Consider the following 21,815-nt stretch of genomic DNA (forward strand, 5'->3'; position numbering starts at 1 on the left):
TGTTTTCCTCTGGTTTGACAAAGTTTTTGGCCGTTTACGAGTGTATATATATTCATGGGCTGCTGGGAGACTCTGGGAAACTCCGGGTGTATTAAATGAGATCTGCCCTAGCCGAAGAAGAGCAAATTCAGAGAAATTCAAACAGAAACCGAAAAGTGCGAGCTGGCAGACAAAAAAGTTTCGATTTGGTCCAAGTGCAAACAAACAATGCTCTCGACAGACTAATTATTTTAGCTAGGAGCAGTCCGACTGGATCGCGGGATGAAGACACAAACTAATCAAAATATTTTCGCAACTTTCCATTATGAAGTGAAAAGTTGAAGACACAGACGACGAAGTCGGGCAGACATTGCTCTTGTCTGGCGCTCTGCGTTTGTATTTGCATTTGCATTTGCATGAACAATGAAAGGCAAATATTTTGCTGCTATTGACATTCATCCAGAGGGTCCGCATTCAATTAAGGCAAATTATGAGCGCGTCCTCTCGCATTTCAAGATTCACAAGCTTCCGCCGGCAAAAGCGGCGGCATCTGGTCCAAGTCCAAGTACACGCCCAAGTCAATGGCAGATGACAAAGCTGATGATGATGGCTGGTTGAAAATTTGCAAAGTGCTCCTTAGACAATTCGGACTATATTTTTATGTTTAAGTTCACGGACACACTTGTGTATATACATAGATATTTTTATGACTGCAGAGTGAGAAAAGCAGGCTAAATCAGTTAAAATTCGATATATCTGCACTTAAAGACACCACAGAAGTATAATTTCAAATCCCATTTGTTTTTTTTATGCCATTCGCTTGTTTTTGAAGTAAAATCGCAGCTAAAATATATTTATTTTGACTGGTTTTTATTTATCATTAAGGGCGGAAGAAAGGCCTTAATAATTTAAAATCAACCTTTACAACGAAGAATAATTGTAAAGAATGCCAATTCTTCATTTACATGTAAATCAGCTACAATGGTGATATATTTTACAATCAGACTTGTATTTTAAATACTAAAAGGACAATACAAAGGCAAACAAAAATGTCAAATTTGAAATGTATCTATTTTTGCAAGTGCTTGTATATTTTCTGGGGAACTTGCCCTTACACTGCCCCATGATGGTGCTGATTTATGAATTTAATTAAAAACGGCAAGACGACACAGACCAATTTTAGTGTGTTCCGCGACCTGCGGACAAAGCTGCGTCTTTGTGCTAGAAGAAGGTGCTTCCAATGTTTTCAAATGTTTTTATGATGCAAGAAATAGTAGCAGACTGTGGGCAGCTTTGGGTTTGAGTTATGTGGGCACGTGTTTGTATTTAATTAGCTGCGGCCATGCATCTTCAGCAATGTGCGTTCGTTCGCTTTGTTATTTGGCCATATTTAAAATGAGCCTTTTAAGCAATTATTTTGGCCCAGCCATTGTGAAGCTAAGAGATGCTTCTCTTTTCGAGTTTGGCTAACAAGACGCGGCAACAAAGTTGCCGTTGCCTAGAATGTGTATGCAAGTATCTTATTTTGGCTGCAGCTCCTACTGCTCCTGCTACTCCTGCTGAACCCACATAATCAAGACAAAGCCAAAAGCAGCACGACAGACTGTAGTACAGTATTTCCCCCCTAAAATGCCCTTGCCCATGGCCCTGCTCTTTGGCTTTGCCATGTTTATCTTTTAACTAATTTTTTTCCATGTTGCTTTTTGGCCGCGTACTTGGCTTTTGTGAGTGGAGCGCAGCGCGTGTGTACTGGAGCGCTGATCTTGAATCTCTTTTGGTGGAAGTACTGGACAAGTTGCAAGCTGCAGAAGTTTTCTGCCAGCCGCCTCGTTTGCAGCAAACGAAGCGAGCTGAAAAGAGCCCCAAAACTCACAGAAAGAAGCTTTATCTGCAACCAGACTTGCCAAAGAGTCTGAATCATTCACAAATGAGTCACAAATTTAATAAAACTAAATTAAAGCTATTAAAGTTTTTAGAAGAAATGTATCAATTTAATTACTATGTATATTGGAACTAAGAGATGGCATTTTGTTATTTTAAAATTCACAGAAATTTCTTTTGAATCAAAATGCACAATTTATGCTTAATTTATACTTCGCTTAAATGCGGAAATTCAATGCGTATTTTCTAAACAAAATTAAAGTAAAAATGCCAGAAAAGATTAGAAATTGCTTAAGGCTTGCTTTCAGGATGAATTAATGAAAAATATTGTACTAACTTGAGGCATTTGTTTGGAGATATGCTCACTACAAAGCTATGTCTAAACCCCTTAAATTCTTGGTCATCGTAGGCGTGACTTTCAGAGATGCTGTACATGATTTACTGCCAAGACATTCCCAGTCATGCTTGCTTGTCTCTGCTTAGCGCATTTGGCGGGATAACCGCGACAGGTTGATGCCTTTCTTGATTACCTTTTGACAATGTGGTCAAGTCAGTGGCTGAAAGAGAACTGCGGATGCGACTTTGGTGGCGCCAGACTGAAAATCTACTGCACTTACACTGTCGATATCGTGTTTAATTAAAACCAAACTCGAATTAGAACGGCTAAGGTCCGGGCTGAGTTCTGTTGCCTTTGGCAGCAAGTGGGCCATAAATTGCGGATGAGCAAAAGTCGGCTAACCCGCAACTCGGCCGACTCAGTTCCATTTAAGATAGTGTCACACAGCGAGCAAAACATTTCTCGATAAGATCAGTCCACGTTACCGTCGTTGCCTCCATTTTTGTGGGGCACTCCCCCGCCATACAAAAAAAAACTCAGATACCTTTGTTCGGTACACATATCTATGACAAATGTACGAGTCGAGTGCGCCAGCGATAAGCAGATACTAATTAATAACCGCTGCCCCTTAAGGCAGGGGTAAAAAACAGGGGTCGTCACATGGCTACCTGCAAAAGGCTTTTGCCAAAAGAAATGGCCAGTCAAGCGATCGATCGTAAAAGTCGCAGGGTGTGGTAACTATTGGAAAAACCAGTTGAATTTACATGGCAAGAAAATTCTGGGATGGGACAGTTATTTTAAGGAGATATTGATTAGCGAAAAAAATGTATTGACCTTTATTTATGAAATATTATCTTTTAAAAATAATTTCCTCTACTTAGCTTGCGGTCCCTAAAGCTTAAATTCATTTAAGGCTTTAATTTATTTACCAATGTTGAGCAACTTAAAAATGTTAGAACAACTAAAATATCTCAGGACATGAACAGACATGATTACTAGGATGAATTATAAATTGATGCTTTCAAAGTTAGTTTTCTAGTTTTAGTTTGGCTTCGAACCGTTTTTTTTGAGTGCCCTTGCAATTTTCATTAATTATGACCACAGGAGGGTCGCTCCGTTTGGCGGCTTCATTGGAAAAACGTGCAAAACGTTTTTGGGGCCTTGGGGCGATTCAAGGCTCAAGCCAAGTGAATGATTCAAATCTGTGCTGTGTGGTGGTGCACAGGCGCCACCGGTGAGCTGTTTTAGTAGTGCTGTTTTGGCTCCAGCTGCCGTGGCTGTTGCATGGGCCTTATCGTCCGGCGCCATCGTCAAAGTACACCAGAGATCATCGTGGGTCAAGGCAGCTGGAATCTCTGAGAGCCGCGGGGAAAATGCATCAACGCAGTGCGTTTGCATTCCATTAAATTAGCCGCCAAGGCAGCTCCTTATTAGCACCATAATTTAAAATGCACGCCCACTTCTGCGGGAGTTTGGGATGCGGCAGTCCACCAGAATGGGCGGCTACTGTGCGGTCGCCAGTTTTGTTTGCAATTTGTTAATAGGTTGTGGCATGCTGCATGTGAATACCTAAGACATGGGTGCTGGACCTGAATCTAAATCTGGAGTTTGGAGCTTGGAGTCTGGACACTGGATGCGGACACGAAGTTGTAGTTGCTGCATTCTCATTAGCCATGCGGTTTGTCCAGACTGGCAACTTAATCCGCTGGGCGAAACGTTTATGCTAATGCCCCAGCAGCCATGATGTGCATTAAATTTGCACACGGCTTTGGCCAAATTAGCCGGTATTGGCCAGTTATTTAAGGCATCTATTAGTCATAAAATCGATTGGCAAGTCTCGGGCTTGGGTTTCAGTTTGAGTTTGGGCTCATTCGCACGCTTTGCCCAAGTGGCCAAGTGGACGGCGCAATGGCTCGTACTTGACTTCTGAACCAGCGCCCACCGAGCGTGACTGGACTGAAAATGGAACCCCGTAACACCGTACCAAACCCCAAAACGCCAGCAGACATCTAGACGAAAGACAGGCTTCAAACACTACACAGAAATTGGCTAACCAAAACTAACAACAATAAGATTATTGCTCCCCTTGTCGACGTTTCTGTTTCTGATTCTTGTGTTCAGATAGGCAAGATCTAAGTTGGGCGCTCCAAATGCGGCTCGAAATAGAATTTTTCCCACCATCTAAAAATAAACCAACTAATGCAATGAGTTTTTACATTGGGGCTGCATCTGGACCCCGACTACATAATGCTCTCTGAAAAGAAGTAGCTTAAAAGAAGAAGGAGCATGATAAATGGGACATTTGTTGTTTATGTGTATGCTAGTTGGAAATGCATTTATCTTCAGTGAAAGTAGCTAAGATTAAATTGTGTAATTGTTAAAAATAAACAAAGTATTTAGGGTATAAAGTTAAAAAGACAAAACAAACCTTTTAAAATTAAAGAAATATTAAAGCATTTTGTGGGGTTACTTTCTTAATATCATAAATATGAAACCATTGAAATTGTTAAAAACACTGTTGATATATATATGAGTAATCATAACCCATAATTAATAATTATTTGTAGCTTGGCTTCAAGTCACTACCACCACTTCCCTATCCCTCATGTACCCCATTGTATGTTACGAAATCCTCGCTCAAAGTCTAAGAAACGCATTACAATAATTGTGTCTTACGTGTAGGTTCTTTTGTTCTTTTGTTCGTTTGTTTATTAATTTACCCATTTATATATAGTTTTTGCACGCTTGCGGTTAAGTCTGGAGTCGGTGGCGTTTACATTACAACTTCATGGTTGAGAAACGCGGGGACGACGTGTGGGAGCCGCGAGCGGTCGCAAGTGACTGCAAATTATACGGCCGGACCACATAATAATAAATGAAAATGTCTGTAATTCTCATGTGCAAAAGAAGAGGCCCCAAGAAAAACAAACGGACTGAGGCGAGTACTCGCTTATTATGCAGCTCATTTGCGAAGAGGGTCCAGTAGCAATTGAGTACTTTTTTTTTAGTAGTTCCCGCGGTCTCTCGGATTCACTTTATTTCTCGAGAAGGGGAATCGGAAGTTAAGCTAAACAAATAAGCGGTGTGTAAATGAACTCTGGTCTCTGGGCTGACGCTGACCCATTATGCGGCCAATCGATAAAGAAAAGTGCTGTTGAGGGAGTTGAGCCCTGTTTGGGTTGTTTTATTTCTAGCCTCACCGGGAAAAGAAGGGAGCCGATTGATAAGTAAACAGCTGTGCGGGGCATCTATCATATGGTGTGGCTTACCGAATGACATGGGAACATCCGGTGGTTGGAACCCAACAAACGGCCCTCGCAGGGAGTTCAATAAACTTGTTGAGGCTCAAAAGTTGCAGGCTGTGGCGAACGAAAATTTTAACTGGCATCTCCCCACCTTTTCTGAAAAAAAAAGGGAAAAAACTGGCCAGTGGTCCAGCGATACACTTAATTTTGACAGATTACATCTCATTATGTACACCTCGCGGTGGAGTTGGCTGAAAACGAGTTCGGATCGGAAAAAAAGCTGAGATTGATGGCCAGATAATGGCTTTGCATAGTAATGCGCTACGTACCTCGGTTTGATCTAAGTTATGGACACTGCAAATTAATTCCCATTTTCACCGACCAGCAGGCGGAATTATTTGGCATCTAGCCGGAGATCGCAATAACACATTGTTTATTGCCCAGCGAATTGGAGTTCATTTATAAGGCAATTTAAAATCAATTTTCGTGTTGCAAGAGCCGTTAATTTATCAAGAGCAAACGCTGGTCGTTGGAAATTCTGTGTACTCGCTGAAGGAGCAAACGCTAGACTGCAACAGACTTTTCAACAGTCCCATCATCATGGGCAATTAATTAAGCATCGAGCTGACTGCAATGGGGCGTGCTGGCATTATGATTTTTTCATTGATACAAATATAGCGGGACAGCCCGCTCCTGACTGCCCCATCATCGCCCGAGTTTTATGGCCCTGCCCGCTGCTAATAGGAACGTATTTATCAGATCTGTACGTGCTCAAGTCGGGGGAGGTGTTGTATCAAAACATATAATTTATTAGAAACAAATACAGACTAAATAACACGTTCGTTTGCCCTTGCTGGGGAAAACTCCACACCTGTCTGCTGGTTATGTGGATTAAAGGCAAGGCCTCTCTACGCAAACTGAGTTCTCATCAAAGTTTTTTGGTATTTTATAGCTTAAAGGGAGCGATAAAAAAGAACAGGTTATATATGTGTTCGGAGCTTATATCTGAAATCTCAGTTTAATACTTTAGACCGGTGTGTTTACACCATTTGAGCAATAACTCAGATGGAAACTCAGATCGTGTAAACAGGCCTTAACCCTAGATTGAACAATTTTTTTTGATTCGGCGACTAAAATTAGCTCGTGATTAAATTTAGCGAATAAGTAGTCATGATTTCTTTGTATTTTTAAGATTATACACCTTTTTACACTGATAAATAATTGAATTGAAACCTGTAATTTTTTTAGTTAAGTATAAAATCATAATTTTTAATATAAATATAACGCATGTTAAATTTCATGTGTTATGCATACTAAGATTTACTACGTTTCTATAGAAGTGTAGATTTTCATAAGTTTGTTCTGTGTGTTTATGTTTTTTTTTGAACAGCTCTAGTTTTCTAAAATAGGTATGTGCATCTAGGGCTAAGGGACTAAGTCTATTGAGGCAAGTGGTGAGGATGCTCCAGGATCACAGAATGGCTCTCTCCCTCCCTTCGAAAAACACCTCACAGGCAGTAGACCAGAGTCCAAAACAGGGCGTTGAAAACAATGAAGGAGAGCGGGAAGACGAATCGCATCTTTCGGTCGATCCACAGGGACACTTCCTTGGGCGTCATCGTGGCAAAAGTTTGGGGGGCGGGTTTTTCCTTTGTAGAATCACCGGACGACGCATTGGAGGACTCATCTTGCTCATCCAAACTAATGGCCGAATCCTCGCGACTGAAACTGCCTCCTATGATTATGGGTGTCTCGATGGTGATCACAGTATTTTCACGACCACAGGACTTGTCCATGCTAGTGGAGCTCATGGTACTTATGGTGCTATCGGTCCGTTTATAACCATGCCGATGTCTATGTCTCTTCGGCACAAAAGTGTTTTTGACAATGTATTTGGTAGTGCGTTTCTTGAGCTGTAGATCGTTGTTCCTGCGCCAAATGGTGTTTACAAAGGCAAACTCCACCAGGCTGCCAAAGATGAAGATGGTGCATACCAGGAACCACACCTCCGACATGGTCACATAGCTCACCTTCATCAGATCGTTCTCCTGCGACAGGGATAGTGTGATAAAAGACAGCAGGGTGGTGCAACCCAGAGTAGTTCTCGCTGGTGTTTGATCTGCCTGCAGCCAGAAGGACACCCACGAAATGGTAACAATCATGATCGAAGGCAAAAAGTAGTCAATCACATAGTAACCTACTTCGCGTGTAAGCAAAACAGTAAAGCTAATAATACTGTAGTTGCCCTCCAAAGAGCCATGAGTCATAAAGGAACCATTGGACACCCTGATTGACTCGTTGTAGAGCGAACCAATGAGGTTATATTCCGTCAGCTGAAGTTGCTTGTCGAAACTCACGGGCTTCACGGTCTCCCAGTGAAGTTCCACCAGCGAAGTATTGTACATCCAGCTCTCCAGGATTGTGGTGCACTTTTGCTCGTCAAACGGAAACTTCTTGAAGTTCATCCAGCAGTAGAGAGTGGCCTGAAGTCTTGTGGTGATCAAAACCGTACCATTTGGATAAATGGAGGTCAGTTCGTCCTTGGCACTGGTGCCCAAGACGCTGGAGGCCTCCTCGTTGGTCAGGAAAATATGTGGCACCCAGAGCATTTTCTTTAGTTCGGATTCTCCCATTATTGGCTGCCTTTGATTGGGCAGGTAACTGGAGAAGGCCAGTCGGGGATCCTCATAGCGCAATTGCAAAAGACCCTGCACCATAAACTGCAGATCACTCGAGTCCAAGTTCTTCATCACGTAAATATAGAACCGGGCATAGATGTCCAAGGGCTTCTCCTCACCATCTTTGTTATAGACCGTGGGTGGCACCATTCTGTCGTAGCGACAACCGGCGGTTAATCGTGTCAGAAACTCCATTTGTGCAATAGATCTTGCGTTTTCCAGGGAAGGACAATTGTTAACAGTCGATTGCGATAGGTTTATGGACACACTGTAAGCATCCGAGTTGTTTAACGGGGCCAACATAACAGATCCATTGGCAACTATTTGTATGGGAGAGACAAAAAAATTTAAAAAAATGGCGATATTAAAATATAATTTTTGGTTAAAACTAAAGTATTTTAAGCAAGTTTACTTCTTAAACATTTCTTTTTGTTATAAGCTTATTATTAAAATATCCTTTAACTTCAGCAAGGATAAAAACTTGTGAAATCCGAAGAGCACAAGTTTTTGTCACGCTACTGCAGTTTGATTGATACGTTTTTTAAGTGCAGATAATTGTTCCTAGTATTCACAATAATCTAGACGAACTTAAAATAAATATTGTCTAATTACGATAAGGCGAATTAAAGTACGAGAGTATTTTAAATCTATATTGTAAATTGTATTTGTAAGAAAAGTTTAAATTTAAAAGTCTTTTTTGGAAGTAAAAAAAATTTGTCAGGGATGAGACCAATAATTTAGTAAACCCCAAAATTAAGGGGTTTTTATTAAATTTGGCGAAAAGCATCTTCATTAATTCTTGATCAACCTTCTGCATTAAATAAATGCAGGTAAAAAATTGATTTATATTAAAATTGGTTTTATTTATTTAGAGAAAAAACTTTTTTGAAATTAAATATTATAAACTTTTAGATTTCTCAAATAGTTTTTAAATGAATATTTTCCTTGGTCGTTAATTTTTCCTAAACGTCTCCTTTTATTGTATTATTTGTTAATCAATTTAAACAAAAGCATGTAAAATATTCAGCAATTAGAGCAGAAGGTCCTTCCAGCATACCCAAATTCTGCTGAATATCGCTCAAATGCACTCCGGATGCTGTTGTTAATCCCAAGCAGCTGACAAGTGTAAGAATTCCAAGTATATCCATTCTTTGCAAAGTCGTTGTTTATGAATCACGGGACACAGTTAGTAATTTTCTAGGAGTGCGACGATTTCGCGACGATTTTCTTTTTTCTTTTTCGCGAGCTGCGTTTTCACGGCCATCCGCTTGGCCCTTTCTCGATCAACTATTTAACTTTTTGGCACCAAGCTGGTGAAAACGCTTGTCCAGTTCGCTAGTAGCTAGTAGCAGAATATCACATATCAGATGTCGGATGACTTTTTTTGGGGTCGGGTTCGGGTTCGGACACTTCGTGCAGCGCTTCGTTCTACGTAATATCTATTACTAACTTATTTATTTTAATTGCGAGCGGCTTTTAATTCTTTCCATCATGACAACTTGTTCGGGCAATTATTGTTGGGTGGCTCCTGGCCTTATCGCCGCTGGCCAAAATCGCCTGTAAGTGGCGGCTTTTCCCTCACCTGCCGTGTAATGCCGTTAATTGCGGTTATCATTCCGACGGAGAGAGCGAGCCAAATGTTTGCTCATGTCTCCGGACTTTTGATTAAGTGGCCGGGCGAAAACGCCAGCAACTTGTCGGCGGGAGTTTTTATTTATACCTATACCTACACCCCAGAGATATACGCTGTCGCACTTCAGTTAACCGAACCGATCGCATAATTGATGATGACCCGTTGTCAGAAGCGGTTCGCTGGCGGTCTATTTTCGGCAAAAATATTTTTGAAGCTTCAGATCAGATTTGATTAGCCGCCGCGGTTGGTTATCCAACGGATGTTGACGAGTACCTTAGTCTACAGTCACCCAAAAAACCTTACTGGTTGGCAACAGATCAGCATTGCTATTTAAGAAACAATTGGGGGGCCAATCATTAAAAAGTAATAATAAAGTAAAGATCTTGATCAAAAACAAATCAAATTTATATATAGGATAATAAAAACCACAATTAAAGATGTTCTATTTTTTTATGAAAAGATAATTTTAAAGAAATGTTCTATATTTGTATACGTAATTATCTGATACGATTTTATTTGTACCGACGGGATAAATTTAAAAATAAATTAGGTACACTCAAACCAAAAGAAGTTAAGTTCACTTTGCAGAATTATTATATTTTTATACGTACATATACAATTCTACTTGTGCAGCTGGGATAAATTGTAAAATAAATTTAAATTCATTTAAACTTAAAGAAGTTCCTGAGTGAAGTAGTGTACTGTGCATCTAGGGTCATTTGAATTCGTTGCAGGGCGTAGTTTCCAGCCCCTCATCAGCACTTTAATCAACCGTTCGCCCACTTTTACCAAGAACAAGACCGCCTCCCGCTGTTTGCTTCTTGAGGCCCATAAAAATTTATGACTACCCAACAGAGACGCACAAACAAAACTACGTCGGAGTGCATTACGCATGGCTGCGACTGGTGCAGCCATCCACACCTCACTCCGTTTTTTCTGTTTCTACCCCGATCTCCATCTCTATCACCATCCATTTCCAGTCGTTAATGCAGTCTGATGATTCCTGAATAGCGAGGCACGTGGCACATGCACCAGGTCCAAAACATCGTAGATAGTTGGAAAATCGCAGCAGATTGGACTCTTTAGCTGGCAAATGGATGGCTATATCAAGTGTGTTTACCCGTCCATCTAACTGGCGAAAATTTAATTTGCAGCAATTGCTGTTCAATCAAGGCACTCTAATACACTCCTATTATCTTTATAAATGATAATTACTATGATGTTTATACGAATATTTTATTATTTAATGCCCAGTTATTTATTACAATAGTTAAAATAGTTTTGGAACAAAAAGTTAATTGAATTCCATTTTTATTACCCAAAACAACACTCATTGAACAACTTTTTTATATTGCTAACAAAATAAGTAGTGTAAGATTGAGCAATAAAGAGTGGTTTTTATTGTAGTTCATAGTTTTTGAAATCAGAAAATATTTTATTTTCTGGGTGGCAGATAACCTGAGCCATATAACTTCCCCTATAGCTGATTTGGAGGGTATTCCAGCAATCGCTTTAACAACAATCTCAGCACTAACAAGGCAAATTAAAAATGTTTACAATCTCATTTTCACAACACTTAGCAGTGATTTTAACTGAAAGTGGGCGTGAAAGTGGCGTTGATTAGACAGAGATACTCACTCAATGGCTGTCCAGTGTTTTATAGTCTTCAAGGGAGAAGGGGAAAAGGTAAACAGCAGTAGCTGGTCAACTTGAAATCCATTAAAATCACTCTCGTGCCATATAAATGCTGAAAATCTGGACAACTATTTAATCACCTCATCCGTGTGTTCTCAAACCCGCGACATTTTCAGCACTCCCCCGTTCGTTCATATTTCATTTTAGAGTGCGCGCGCCAATGCTTTTTGCTTTGTTTGAACGAAGTCCCTGCTGGCGCATTAATTTAAGCCGCCTGGAACATAAAAGCTGTTCGCAAAACTAAGCCGATTTAAGAGCACATTTGAATTCAAATGCTGCACGACGAAATAAAAACTAAACGGATCCCTCTTTCCTTTTCCTGTCCTGCCCACCTTTCTCTGAAAATACTCTGAACCGAATGAAAAGAGAGTTTAAATGGCACAAAAACTGTCTGCAAAGTTTGCGTCTGAAGTTTTTAGTTTCGGCAATGCAAAAATTATAATCCTTTAAATGGCAATCGAGCGTTTCTGCACAGCCTGAAGATTAAGCCCGAGGAGTGCTCTCTTATTATGACCTGTATTCTAGGGGGCAGAATCTGATTGGTTATCGATGCCTTCAGTGTTTTAATATACTATTTAAATCATATTTTTTTTTATACAAATATCAGAATAATTCAGTATATTTAAGGTATTACTTTTATAAATATATACATATATATATATATATAAATATAAATATATATATATTATAAAATTTAAAAATTTTAACTGTTTCCGTAGCAAGTTACTATTGTTTTTATCAACATCGAATTTAACTTTACCAATTTGGATTAAATAAGCTAGATGTCATTAATATTTATTAGAGCTCAGCATGATGTACAAATGTAATTGTAATTTGGGACCCTAACTAAATTTTAGAATGAATGATACATTGGTATTTCATTTAATTAAGAAATCAAAAAGGGGGTCTCCGTATTTAATGACTTTTTCAAAACGATTCGCTTCAAACCGAATGGCATTCGATTCCAGGTATCACACCTTATCTCACCTTTTGTTTTATTGCATCCAATCTTCGGCGAGTCGAAAAGCCCCATATAAAGAGGTGAGTAATAGTCGACGCCTCTGTAATTGCGGGATACAGCTGCGAGGGCGGGACTTCTGGGGGGCGGGGCTGGCCACCAGAGCAATTAAGGCTGCCCAGACTTGCCACAGACTTGCTCTGCTGGCCAGGTTGACATTGCTGGACAATGGAACATAAATCACACGAGTCGCCGAGTCGCAAGGACACTGGGGTCCTCAGATCTCGAAAGTTTGGTCTGAGTTTGAGGGCTTGTGTCATGCATTTGATTCCGGCGCTCGTTTATTACTGCTTGACTTTTTACTACTGTTTCAGCTGGTGATTTTCCTTTTTATTTTATTATTTCTGCAGATTCTCGCTGCTTTTATCGGTTTCGGTTTTTGTGTGTTGGCGGCGGATGCTGGCAGCGCTATTTTCCGCTTTTCCTTTTCGATTTTGGCTCTGCTTCTTTGTTTCTGCTGGTGCTCCATTATTGTTCCCTTTGATTTATTTTCGGTTTCAAGTGATTTCCGCCAGCACTCAACACTTTATGGTTGTTTTCGCATGGTATTGCCATTTTTTTTTTTGGGTCTTTTCTTGTTGCATTTTAAGCAAAACTCTCTGTGCAAACATTTGTCATTTGCGGGCTTGCGTTGGATTTCTCTGGGGTTTTTTGGTCGTGGTTTCCTTTTGCACTTTTGCCTGGTTTTTGATTTGCGGTGCTTAATCGTTGGCAAGCGTCTGCGGACTTTGTGTGTTTTTAAATGCAGATCTTGAACGGCTCTGTTCTGGCCATAAATTTGTTTGGATCTGCTGCTTGAGTATTTTTTTGGTAGCCAGCACACGTAATTGAAAGCAGCAGGGAGGCTTTACTGCTCTTGGCCATTTCAGTTAGCCCAGCTTGCATTTTTGGGGCCAATTCCCGATGGTTCAATGCCATCGCCTGCACTGAGGCCTTTGATTAGGGTTTTTTACTTTACCTCTCGGCTGGTGGCTTACCAAAAAGCCAAAAAGATGCCTTCAAGCCGTTTCGCTGCCTTGTAATCTGTCAAAATTGGTTGCGTTCTTGCTAAGCGGAAGTTGGTACAAAAAATGTGCCACACTAAACTGGTTATTTAATGTTACACAGAAAAAAAAAATAAAAACAAGTTGTTTGGATGAAATATAAACTGTACAACATTAGTAATTTTATCAGGCCAAGAAAATGGCTTTGAAAATTTATTTGAACTATTTACATAATAACACTAAAATTTTTTAAGCCTTTTACAATAGCCAGTAATACATAATTTTTTTACGTGCACACTTTGTTACCCAGCTCGCAGTTCAATGTCCCCAGTGGGCGTGTCGATTGACTTTGAAAAGCACCATCTCCTTCTTCGCTTTATTTTTTCGCCCTGAGAATATGCATTAATGTCTGCAATGATCGAATAACTGGCACTTGAATGAAGACAGTCGGCAGTCGCACAATCACTCATACTCTGAAACTAAAAGTTTCAAGCCCGGCCTGGCTGGCATACAATTATTAATTTGATTCCCAGCCAACTTTCTCGCTGAGTCAACGACTCTATGTGGCACAGCCAGCTGTAATTGATCACGATGTGACAAATATTTATGCAAGAAAATAGAGCCCCAGTCAGTAGTATCTCTAAGCTGCTCAAATAAACACGAAGAGCAGCAAATTCGTATTAAGCGATCAATAATCATGGTAAATACGCCAATGTGACGCCAGGGGCGATAAGGCTAAGGCCAGAACAAACCAAAAATATAAACGCACCACAGAAACTGGGAAAGGAAACTGAAACGCAGACTGGTTTTATTGGGCCTGGCTCGTTGCATATAAACAATAGAAGAGCTTAGCTTGGACTCAAACTCAGGCGAAGGGTCAAATGCTGAGGGCTGCGCAGAGGAAAAACGAAGAAACCACAGAGAAGGAGGATGTGGATGTGGATGTGCCTTCGCCCAATGCTGATGATGATGATGATGAGCACAGCAAATACAAATTATGGCTGAAAAGCGCTACGTAAATACTGCAATCATTTTAATAGACTAAAAAACGGCGGCGCATAAACCATAAACCAAACGCCACAGAGCCACAAAACCTCTGAAGAGGAGTGGGAATCTCTGGGCCTCTGGACAAAAGTGGACAGCCGAAACTTTTTCTATGGGAAGTTTAGCGTTGAAGGCGTTCTGCGATGCTGCAATGCTGCAATGCTGCAATGTTGCAACAAACTGGCACGCGAGCAGCAAAAATTGCAGGCAACTGAGCAATGATGCGGTTTCCTGGGCACTTGCCCAAGTTTAGTTCGAAAATTAGCGTAGATAAATATTTCTGAGGAAATTCCTTAGCCGCGATGACCACTGATCGATAGACAGGGAGTGTGTATTTTGTGGATTTCTGGTGGAAGAATACGAATTCCGATGTGTCTCGGCCATTGCGGTTTGCAAATTACAGGCAACAGAAGAATACTTCCCTGGATCGACTGGGTAGCCGGTGGATCATCGGCGTTCTATGGGGTGATTTCTGTCTGATAGACAGCTACAAGCGCACTTAATGCTTAAAGAGATGAGAGGCGGAATGTATCTTTAGCTATCACTCGGCGTGCAAGATACAAAGCAGATGCTGACTAACCGAAGTCGTATTCGAAACCCCCCTCCACAGTTACTTTTCTCTCCTCCCCCCCATAGAAACTCATCCAAATCCAACTGCCGCCCCTGTCTATTTCGTAGCATTTATTTTTGTAGCCGGCTGCCTGCTCTTTGTGTCTCTTTCTCAGAAGTGATGGTGGTTTTGCTCCAGAGTTTTTGCTCTTAGTGTGCGCATGCGCTCTCCAACTCTACACACATCGCACAGTTTGTTTTGCTCCACTCATTCGTAACATGTCCATCGGTGTAAAGGAAAACGCAAAGACAGCAAAGAACAACAAATTAAGCAAAATTAGTTAATTTTAAGTACACTAACGTTTAAGAGATATTTATCAATTTAAAATATCTCTTAAACGTTAGTGTACTCAAAATACTTTTTTCTAGAAAACATAAATTTAAGCCGGCTTAATATTAACATTTGTGCAAATGGAAGTCGGTTTAATTATTCGATAGTGAAACCAGGAACTTCCCCCATAATGTATTAAAAATTTTTCTCATTAAAAGACAGATTACAAGACATAAGGAGCCATCTCTAACATAAAGCTTATAAGGTCTTGAGCCATTCTCAAAGCCAATTCATTAACCCACGTGCTGTAGCTCTTTCTCTCTCTCTCTCTCTCTCTCTCTCTCTCTCTATCTCAATCTTTCTCCATCGACACAGCCGGCACTCTTGAAACTCTCCAAAGTTGGCGCCAAAAGTGCCGTGCCGTTCCACCTACTCCACTCCGAAGCGGCAACACCATCCATACAACATGCGGTCCACCCCAAAAACAGGTTCCACCCGGGGGCTCAGTCAAACGGCTCCAAGTTAATTTTCGAGCAGTTGCTGTTGGACCGTCGCACGTAACGCACGTTGCAGCGGAATTACTTGGCTCTGATTCTGGTTCGGATCGGGATTCGTTATAAGTTTGGGTTTCGGCTTTTGTCGGCGTCTCGGTGTTTCGGATTTCTCGGTCGGTTGGGTCCGCTTGATCGGTTGGCCAACTGCAAACTCAGCGGTTTTTCGAGGCCCTGCATTCGGCAGTTGTGATTGATGGACTGCAGTTTGCTTGCCTGAACTCTGAACTCTGACCTCAGAACGAAAGCCTAGACAATCAAATTCTGTGACTCCAAACGGGCACTTTTTATGACGGTCCCTTGACCGATTCTTAAAAACATCAACGCAGGAATATATCAAATAAAAAAGTTCAATTTCGCTTTTTTTGTTGCCGGTTTTCGGTTTTTCGCATTTCGTATTTCGCATTTCTTGAGCTTGTCGACGTCGTGTGCGCGGTCTTCATAAATTATACAAGAGTGAATTTTGCGAACGACTTGCAAATAAATAAGCATTTACGCTTTTATTATTGCCCGGCGTGTTGTGTGCTGTTGTTGTTGGTGGTGAAGAGTGTGTGTTTTTTGGAGCAGGAGTTCTGCGGAAATCGCTCCCATGTGGCGCAAAAGCGGAGGAATAAAATAAAACCGAACCAAGGGTTCTCCACTTAAAAAATCATTTTTGCATACAATCAACATCTAGCCATAAAAGTGTGTTCGTTCGTCGTCCCCATAAATATTTCGGGATCCGCTGCTCTGATTTGTGTGCGCTGATAAGCCGGTGATTGCAAGGCATAAAAATCCAGCAACGAGTACGAGCCGAGTTCGAAAAAACCACCATAAAGATATCTCAAGCAGGTAAGCAGAAGGGTAATGAATGATTTGTAACTCATCACGCACATTGAACTCAAAAACCGAACCCAAAGTGCATTGACATCCCGTTCGTCATTATGCAAATGCGTAAATAGAGAATTGAGCAAGCGTGTGCCTGCATCCTGATGATGAGGATGCATCATCGTTGTCCAACTGACAGCTTTTTCCTCTACAATCTGCATAATTAGAGCACACAGCGAGCTGGGTGTCTCTAACTGGCTCTAATGAATAAATAAGTGCCACTAATAGTTTTCGCACTTCCTGTTGTCGTCGGCCAGCAAACGGCTGCCCATCAAACTGCACTCGGTTCTCCATTCTCAGCTGCAAATATTGAATCATACTATAACAACATCTGCAGCACCAACATGGCAGCCAGTCCATGTTGACAATATTTAATTATGAAGCTGCAATGGCGATAACCTAACTGTCTGACTTTTTTTTTCTATTTTTTTTGCACGACTTTATTCAGTTCTGTGGGCTGGCTGCACTAGGAGACAAATATTTAAACTGCAGGTCCTTGAAAATAACTAACAGGAAATAACAATGTTTAAAGATATCAGAAAAAGTAAATGTAGTTTGCACAATATGCACAATAAAAAGATAATTCCCTTAAAATAATATTCCTAAGGATCATAGTTTTGTCAACTTAAATTTTTCTTTCTCTGTGGATAAGTCAATTGCGGCATTGTGGTTCTTGCAAAAGCAACTTTAACTGATGTTGCTGTTGCCGTTGTCGTTGTCATTGTCAACATCATCAGCGTTGCCATAATCATTTTTTCGCTAGTTCGCTGCTCTTTGCCACACAAATCGGCATAAAAATGTTTTCATTTTGCGCATTTACTTTTTATTTCTCTTTTCAGCAGAGCAAAATGAAATTCTTTCTATGGAAATCTTAGTCAGTTGCCATAGCAAATGTTTGCGCAATTATTTCAGGCAATATTTTAATGGCAAACTTTTTTTGAAGTTTCAAAATAGCTAAATAGCTAAAGAGGAAAGTTCCATTATTAGTTTAGGATATGGATGGAAATTTGATTTGAAAGCATGGCTATAAATAACATAACTGAATTATTGTCCCACATTTTATCGCCCGCCTTTGTCATGCGAATATTTTTATTTGCACCTCTCTGACGAAAACATTTCCTGTACAACAATGTTGTGCAGCGGATGCCCCAACTGCCCCATCATAGTTCCCTTCAGATAAACATCAGCCAGACATCACGGGCAACCAGAACACTCGCAATGACTTGCGCAAATAACCAAAGTGGGGGGAAAAAAGTGAACACAAAAATAAATACATTTTTTCAAAGAATTTTCCTGACTTCCTCATTTGCTTATCAGTGCCGGGGGAATTTAAAATCTGGAAAGAGGAGATGCCTCTGCTTGATTTCACTCACGCAGACTCATCAACTTTTAATTAGTTGTAATTTGTAAATTCAACGTCAAACACCGACCACGCAGTCAGTCAGAAGATGTCGCCGCCCTTTGAAGCTGCCGCCAAATGCGGATGACGATGATGATGATGTTGCCACACTGACAGATTGCTGATAAAAGCCTTCCCGATTCCAATTCTCCACCCAAAAAACCGCCTGGTTAACCCTTTCAGCGCCTCTAATCGCCGGCAAAGTCAAGCAACCAGACGCCCATCCATCAGCGATGAGCGGCAGCTGTCAGCGGGCTCTCCTGTAAAAAGGGATTGCCCTGGCCCCTAACAATCGAAATTTGACAAAACTGTTTTGGTTATAAATGATTCTTTGATGGTCATAAACGATGCCTAAAATGAGAAATTGATTGCGGTATTGAAAAAGGGGGGAAGCAACTCATTTCGAGTGTCACATAACACTCAACTCTGCCCAGGGTCGTAAATGTACTATAAAACTGGACAATAAAACCACTGAAAATTTCGAGAATGATCAGTTAAATTGGTTCAGTTGCAATGATACCATTTACAGCGAACGCTTTTAATGATGCGAACTTTTGTTAAGGTTTTCTATGATGTCATTTTGGGGAAAAAAACTATAGATAAATAAATTCTTGTCGGGTGTCGCATTAAGCGGGAAATGTTTGCTTCCCATTTCTCATATCACTAATCACTACCGAAGGTCGTAAATTTACCCGGCTGATTTCCATCTTCAGCAATAAAATAATGCTTTACCAAGTTACTTCAGGTTTTGTATCCGCTTTTTTAATTAGTAACATTATAAATGTGGCTATATATATGTATGAGTATATAGGGGTTGTACTAAAAACAAAACTTTACGAGCTAATTTTATGGCTCTTGCAAATTTATAGACTTTGGCTCATGTGACACAAAACTAACAACACAGAGCAGCAGCAACTTTCCTAACAACCTCTATAAATCCAATCCCCTGGCTCACAGTCGAGGTACTTAATTAATTTCTGTAAAAACTTTAAGAACAAAGGGCTGTTCACGTTGCCGTTGCAGTTGTTCGGTTCGGCTCGGTTTGGGTCCTATAGCCTAGTTGTAGCACGTTAATTTCCAATTTGAAACGAAAAGATGTAGGAAAAAAGTGAACAAGTAATGTCATACATAGCAGCAGCAGCAGCGAAATCAAAGCCCAAAGAACCAACGACGACGACAACTTCGACGGCGGACAACACAACAGTAGAACTAACTGCAAATTTGCAGCCAGCGCCGAAGAACAACAACCAAACTAAAAACGCAGCAGAAAAGCTTGCACCAGTTTCCCAACAGCAACTGCAAGAGCAACTTCAACAGCTCTCGAGGTTGCCGTTGTTGTAGTTGGGAACAGTTACCTGGGCGCTAAACAAAAAAAAAACAAACAAAAAAAGAAAAGCGGGGAAAAACCAAAAGGAAACGGGGAGAAAAACTGTGCATAGTAACCAAGTGAACCAGGCTGAGAAAAGATGAGAATTTGAAGCTGTGCACTTGGGAAAACAACTAGAACTCTAGATCCTCTAGAATACAATGATGAATGTACACAAGTTCTATAAAATGTATGATTCGATTAACAAATGTGTTATGGCTGTGAATAATATAAAATAGGAAATACAAAATTACGTCATAAACTCTCATTTAAAAGTAGAATGTTATAATAATAAGAAGGAATTTCAAGAATTCTTGATAGTAAATAGTTATAAAGTTAGTAGACATAAACATACAGAGTACCTTTAATACGCTTTTTTTCCAGTAGAGAAAGCAAATGAAGATTATATTTTTATAGTCCAAGGTCAAATTAGAAATTTTAAAACAAGCTTAATTTCCAGAAACTTTAAAACATGCTGCTGAGATGCATATATTTTGCGGACTTTTTCTCTGTGTAGGCTTACCTTGATGCTGACGCGGATGGGCGAGGAAAGGCTTTAGAAAGTAGCCAAAAGAGGTGGAAGAGATAGATGGTAGCAAACCCGTTGGCAGCTCGGCTCACTTCTTGCCTTGCGTGATGCAATTGCCAGCGCCGGAGCGCCAAAAGATTGAAAGCAAACGACAGCCACGTAACTAGAACACTTGACGGTGCTGCTGCGGATGCCTCTGCTGCAACAATTTCCAATTAAAGCAGTTACTGCTGAAGTTGCTTTGGGATCTGTGAGTTGGGACTGGGGATCTGGGATCGGGGATCTGGGAGTTGCAGTCCGCTTATGTGTCGCTTGCGCAATCATCATTCGACGGCCACTTCTGACAGCTCCAACTGCTGCTCCGGCTTCTATTTGATTTTCTATTGCCGAGGCGAGTTTCTTTCTTTTCTGCGACGACAGGAAGCCATCCGTAATGGGCCTTAAAATACACGTTTTATGCCCAGCTAACCATCCCCAATTAGAGCTTTGGGTTAATTGCAGTGACGCATAGTTGCGCATTACTCGACTCGTCGGCTCCCCGAACCAATAATCCATCCATCGTCCAGAAATTGGACGCTCCCAGTGGACAAGTCGGAAGCTAACGGCAGCGGGATTCAGAGCTAATTGATCATTAGGTCTATTTCCGCCATGAGATGGCAGAGACACTTAAGTACAGCTCTATTCCGCGAGTTTCTTACCCTCGGTTGTTTTTGTTTTTTTTGTGTCCATAAGTAAGTCATAAAGTGGCAACTTTTATGACAACCGAGAGCGCATGTTGCACGCAATCACCTGGACAGGCCGAAATTCCAGCTTGGATTTCAGCTGGGTTGGGCCCCGTAACACATAGAACTCTCTATAAGGTAGATTTCCTTGCATTCACGGGGGCAATAGTTTTTTATGGTTTTAGTTCTCGGGCCAGAACCCAACAAAAACGGATGGCCATAAAAGAAAATATGTGCTGCATGTAAGAGACTAAAGAGACTGAAGCAAAAAAAAGAAAAGAGCCAAAGAACTGGGTGAAATCGATTTGTATACGGTATGTAGTTCTTTATTACAGTTGCGGCCAATGAAGACTTTTTTAGAACTCAGCGGAGGAGAAAAAAGGCGGCGATGTGGGAGGGGCAAATTCGATTTGTTTTTCCACAGATCGAAGAAGAAAGGTGACTAGACAAAAGCCATGATTATCCAAGGAGAAACTTACTAACTGCCCACCAAGGCATCAGAATCAGAAGCCAGGTTGACTGATAGATGGATTTCCCGCCAGTCACTGACCCACTACCCACATGCAAATGAGTGTGGGTATCTCTTGGATGCGTGTGTATCTGAGAAGTGGTGGAGTTGGGGCGGAAAACTGGGTCGGGGGATCTGCAGGCAGATAAATAGTGCGTTGGCGTTGAGTGAAGTCTGAAGTTTTTCCGTTTTTGGGAATATACGAGTAAAACCAGAGAGGAGCAGCACATTCCCCCAACTTTGCTGCTGATGCTCTGTTGTTTCTGGCTGAATCTTTTGTTTACTTCTCGGTTATTTTTTGCCGCCGAACACATTTGGTTTTTGTTCTACGAAAGATGCTGCCAGAAAAGCCATGGAAAAACCAAAGAAAAGAACAGAACAAGCGATCTTAATTTACGTTAGCTCGTTAGCTGGAACTACCGTTACGAGCTCAAGTGCAGAAAACTGCAACCTAGCCTGTTTTCTGTATTGTGTTTTTTGGTATTTTTTGTGGCCGAAAT

At 40.9% G+C, this 21,815-nt stretch overlaps 2 protein-coding genes across 6 annotated transcripts in view; one reads left to right on the top strand and one right to left on the bottom strand.

Annotated features, from left to right (window-relative positions):
• Window positions 1–6,280: 6,280 nt before the first annotated feature.
• LOC108142900 (pH-sensitive chloride channel 2) lies at window positions 6,281–9,719 on the bottom strand. 2 transcript variants are annotated; one of them, XM_041709044.1, is made up of 2 exons: window positions 9,703–9,719; window positions 6,281–8,440 (listed from the first exon to the last, which is right to left on the bottom strand). In XM_041709044.1, exon 2 carries the CDS (start codon window positions 8,421–8,423, stop codon window positions 6,951–6,953), a length of 1,473 nt encoding a protein of 490 aa, XP_041564978.1. In that variant the 5' UTR covers window positions 8,424–8,440; window positions 9,703–9,719; the 3' UTR covers window positions 6,281–6,950. The 2 variants fall into 2 exon arrangements, with proteins under 2 accessions (XP_041564978.1, XP_017122476.1); XM_017266987.2 differs by lacking the exon at window positions 9,703–9,719 and adding an exon at window positions 9,178–9,518.
• Window positions 9,720–15,921: 6,202 nt separating this feature from the next.
• The window catches only part of LOC108142973 (band 4.1-like protein 4), a 59,748-nt gene continuing 53,854 nt past the window's right edge, over window positions 15,922–21,815 (top strand). For all 4 annotated transcript variants that reach the window (XM_017267126.2, XM_017267128.2, XM_017267123.1 and 1 more), the window contains exon 1: window positions 15,922–16,755. The gene's annotated coding sequence lies outside the window, so the exon portion shown is untranslated. The remainder of the gene's footprint in view (window positions 16,756–21,815) is intronic.

Source organism: Drosophila elegans, unplaced genomic scaffold (genome assembly GCF_018152505.1).
Source record: "Drosophila elegans isolate 14027-0461.03 unplaced genomic scaffold, ASM1815250v1 contig_468, whole genome shotgun sequence".
Classification (NCBI taxonomy): domain Eukaryota; kingdom Metazoa; phylum Arthropoda; class Insecta; order Diptera; family Drosophilidae; genus Drosophila; species Drosophila elegans.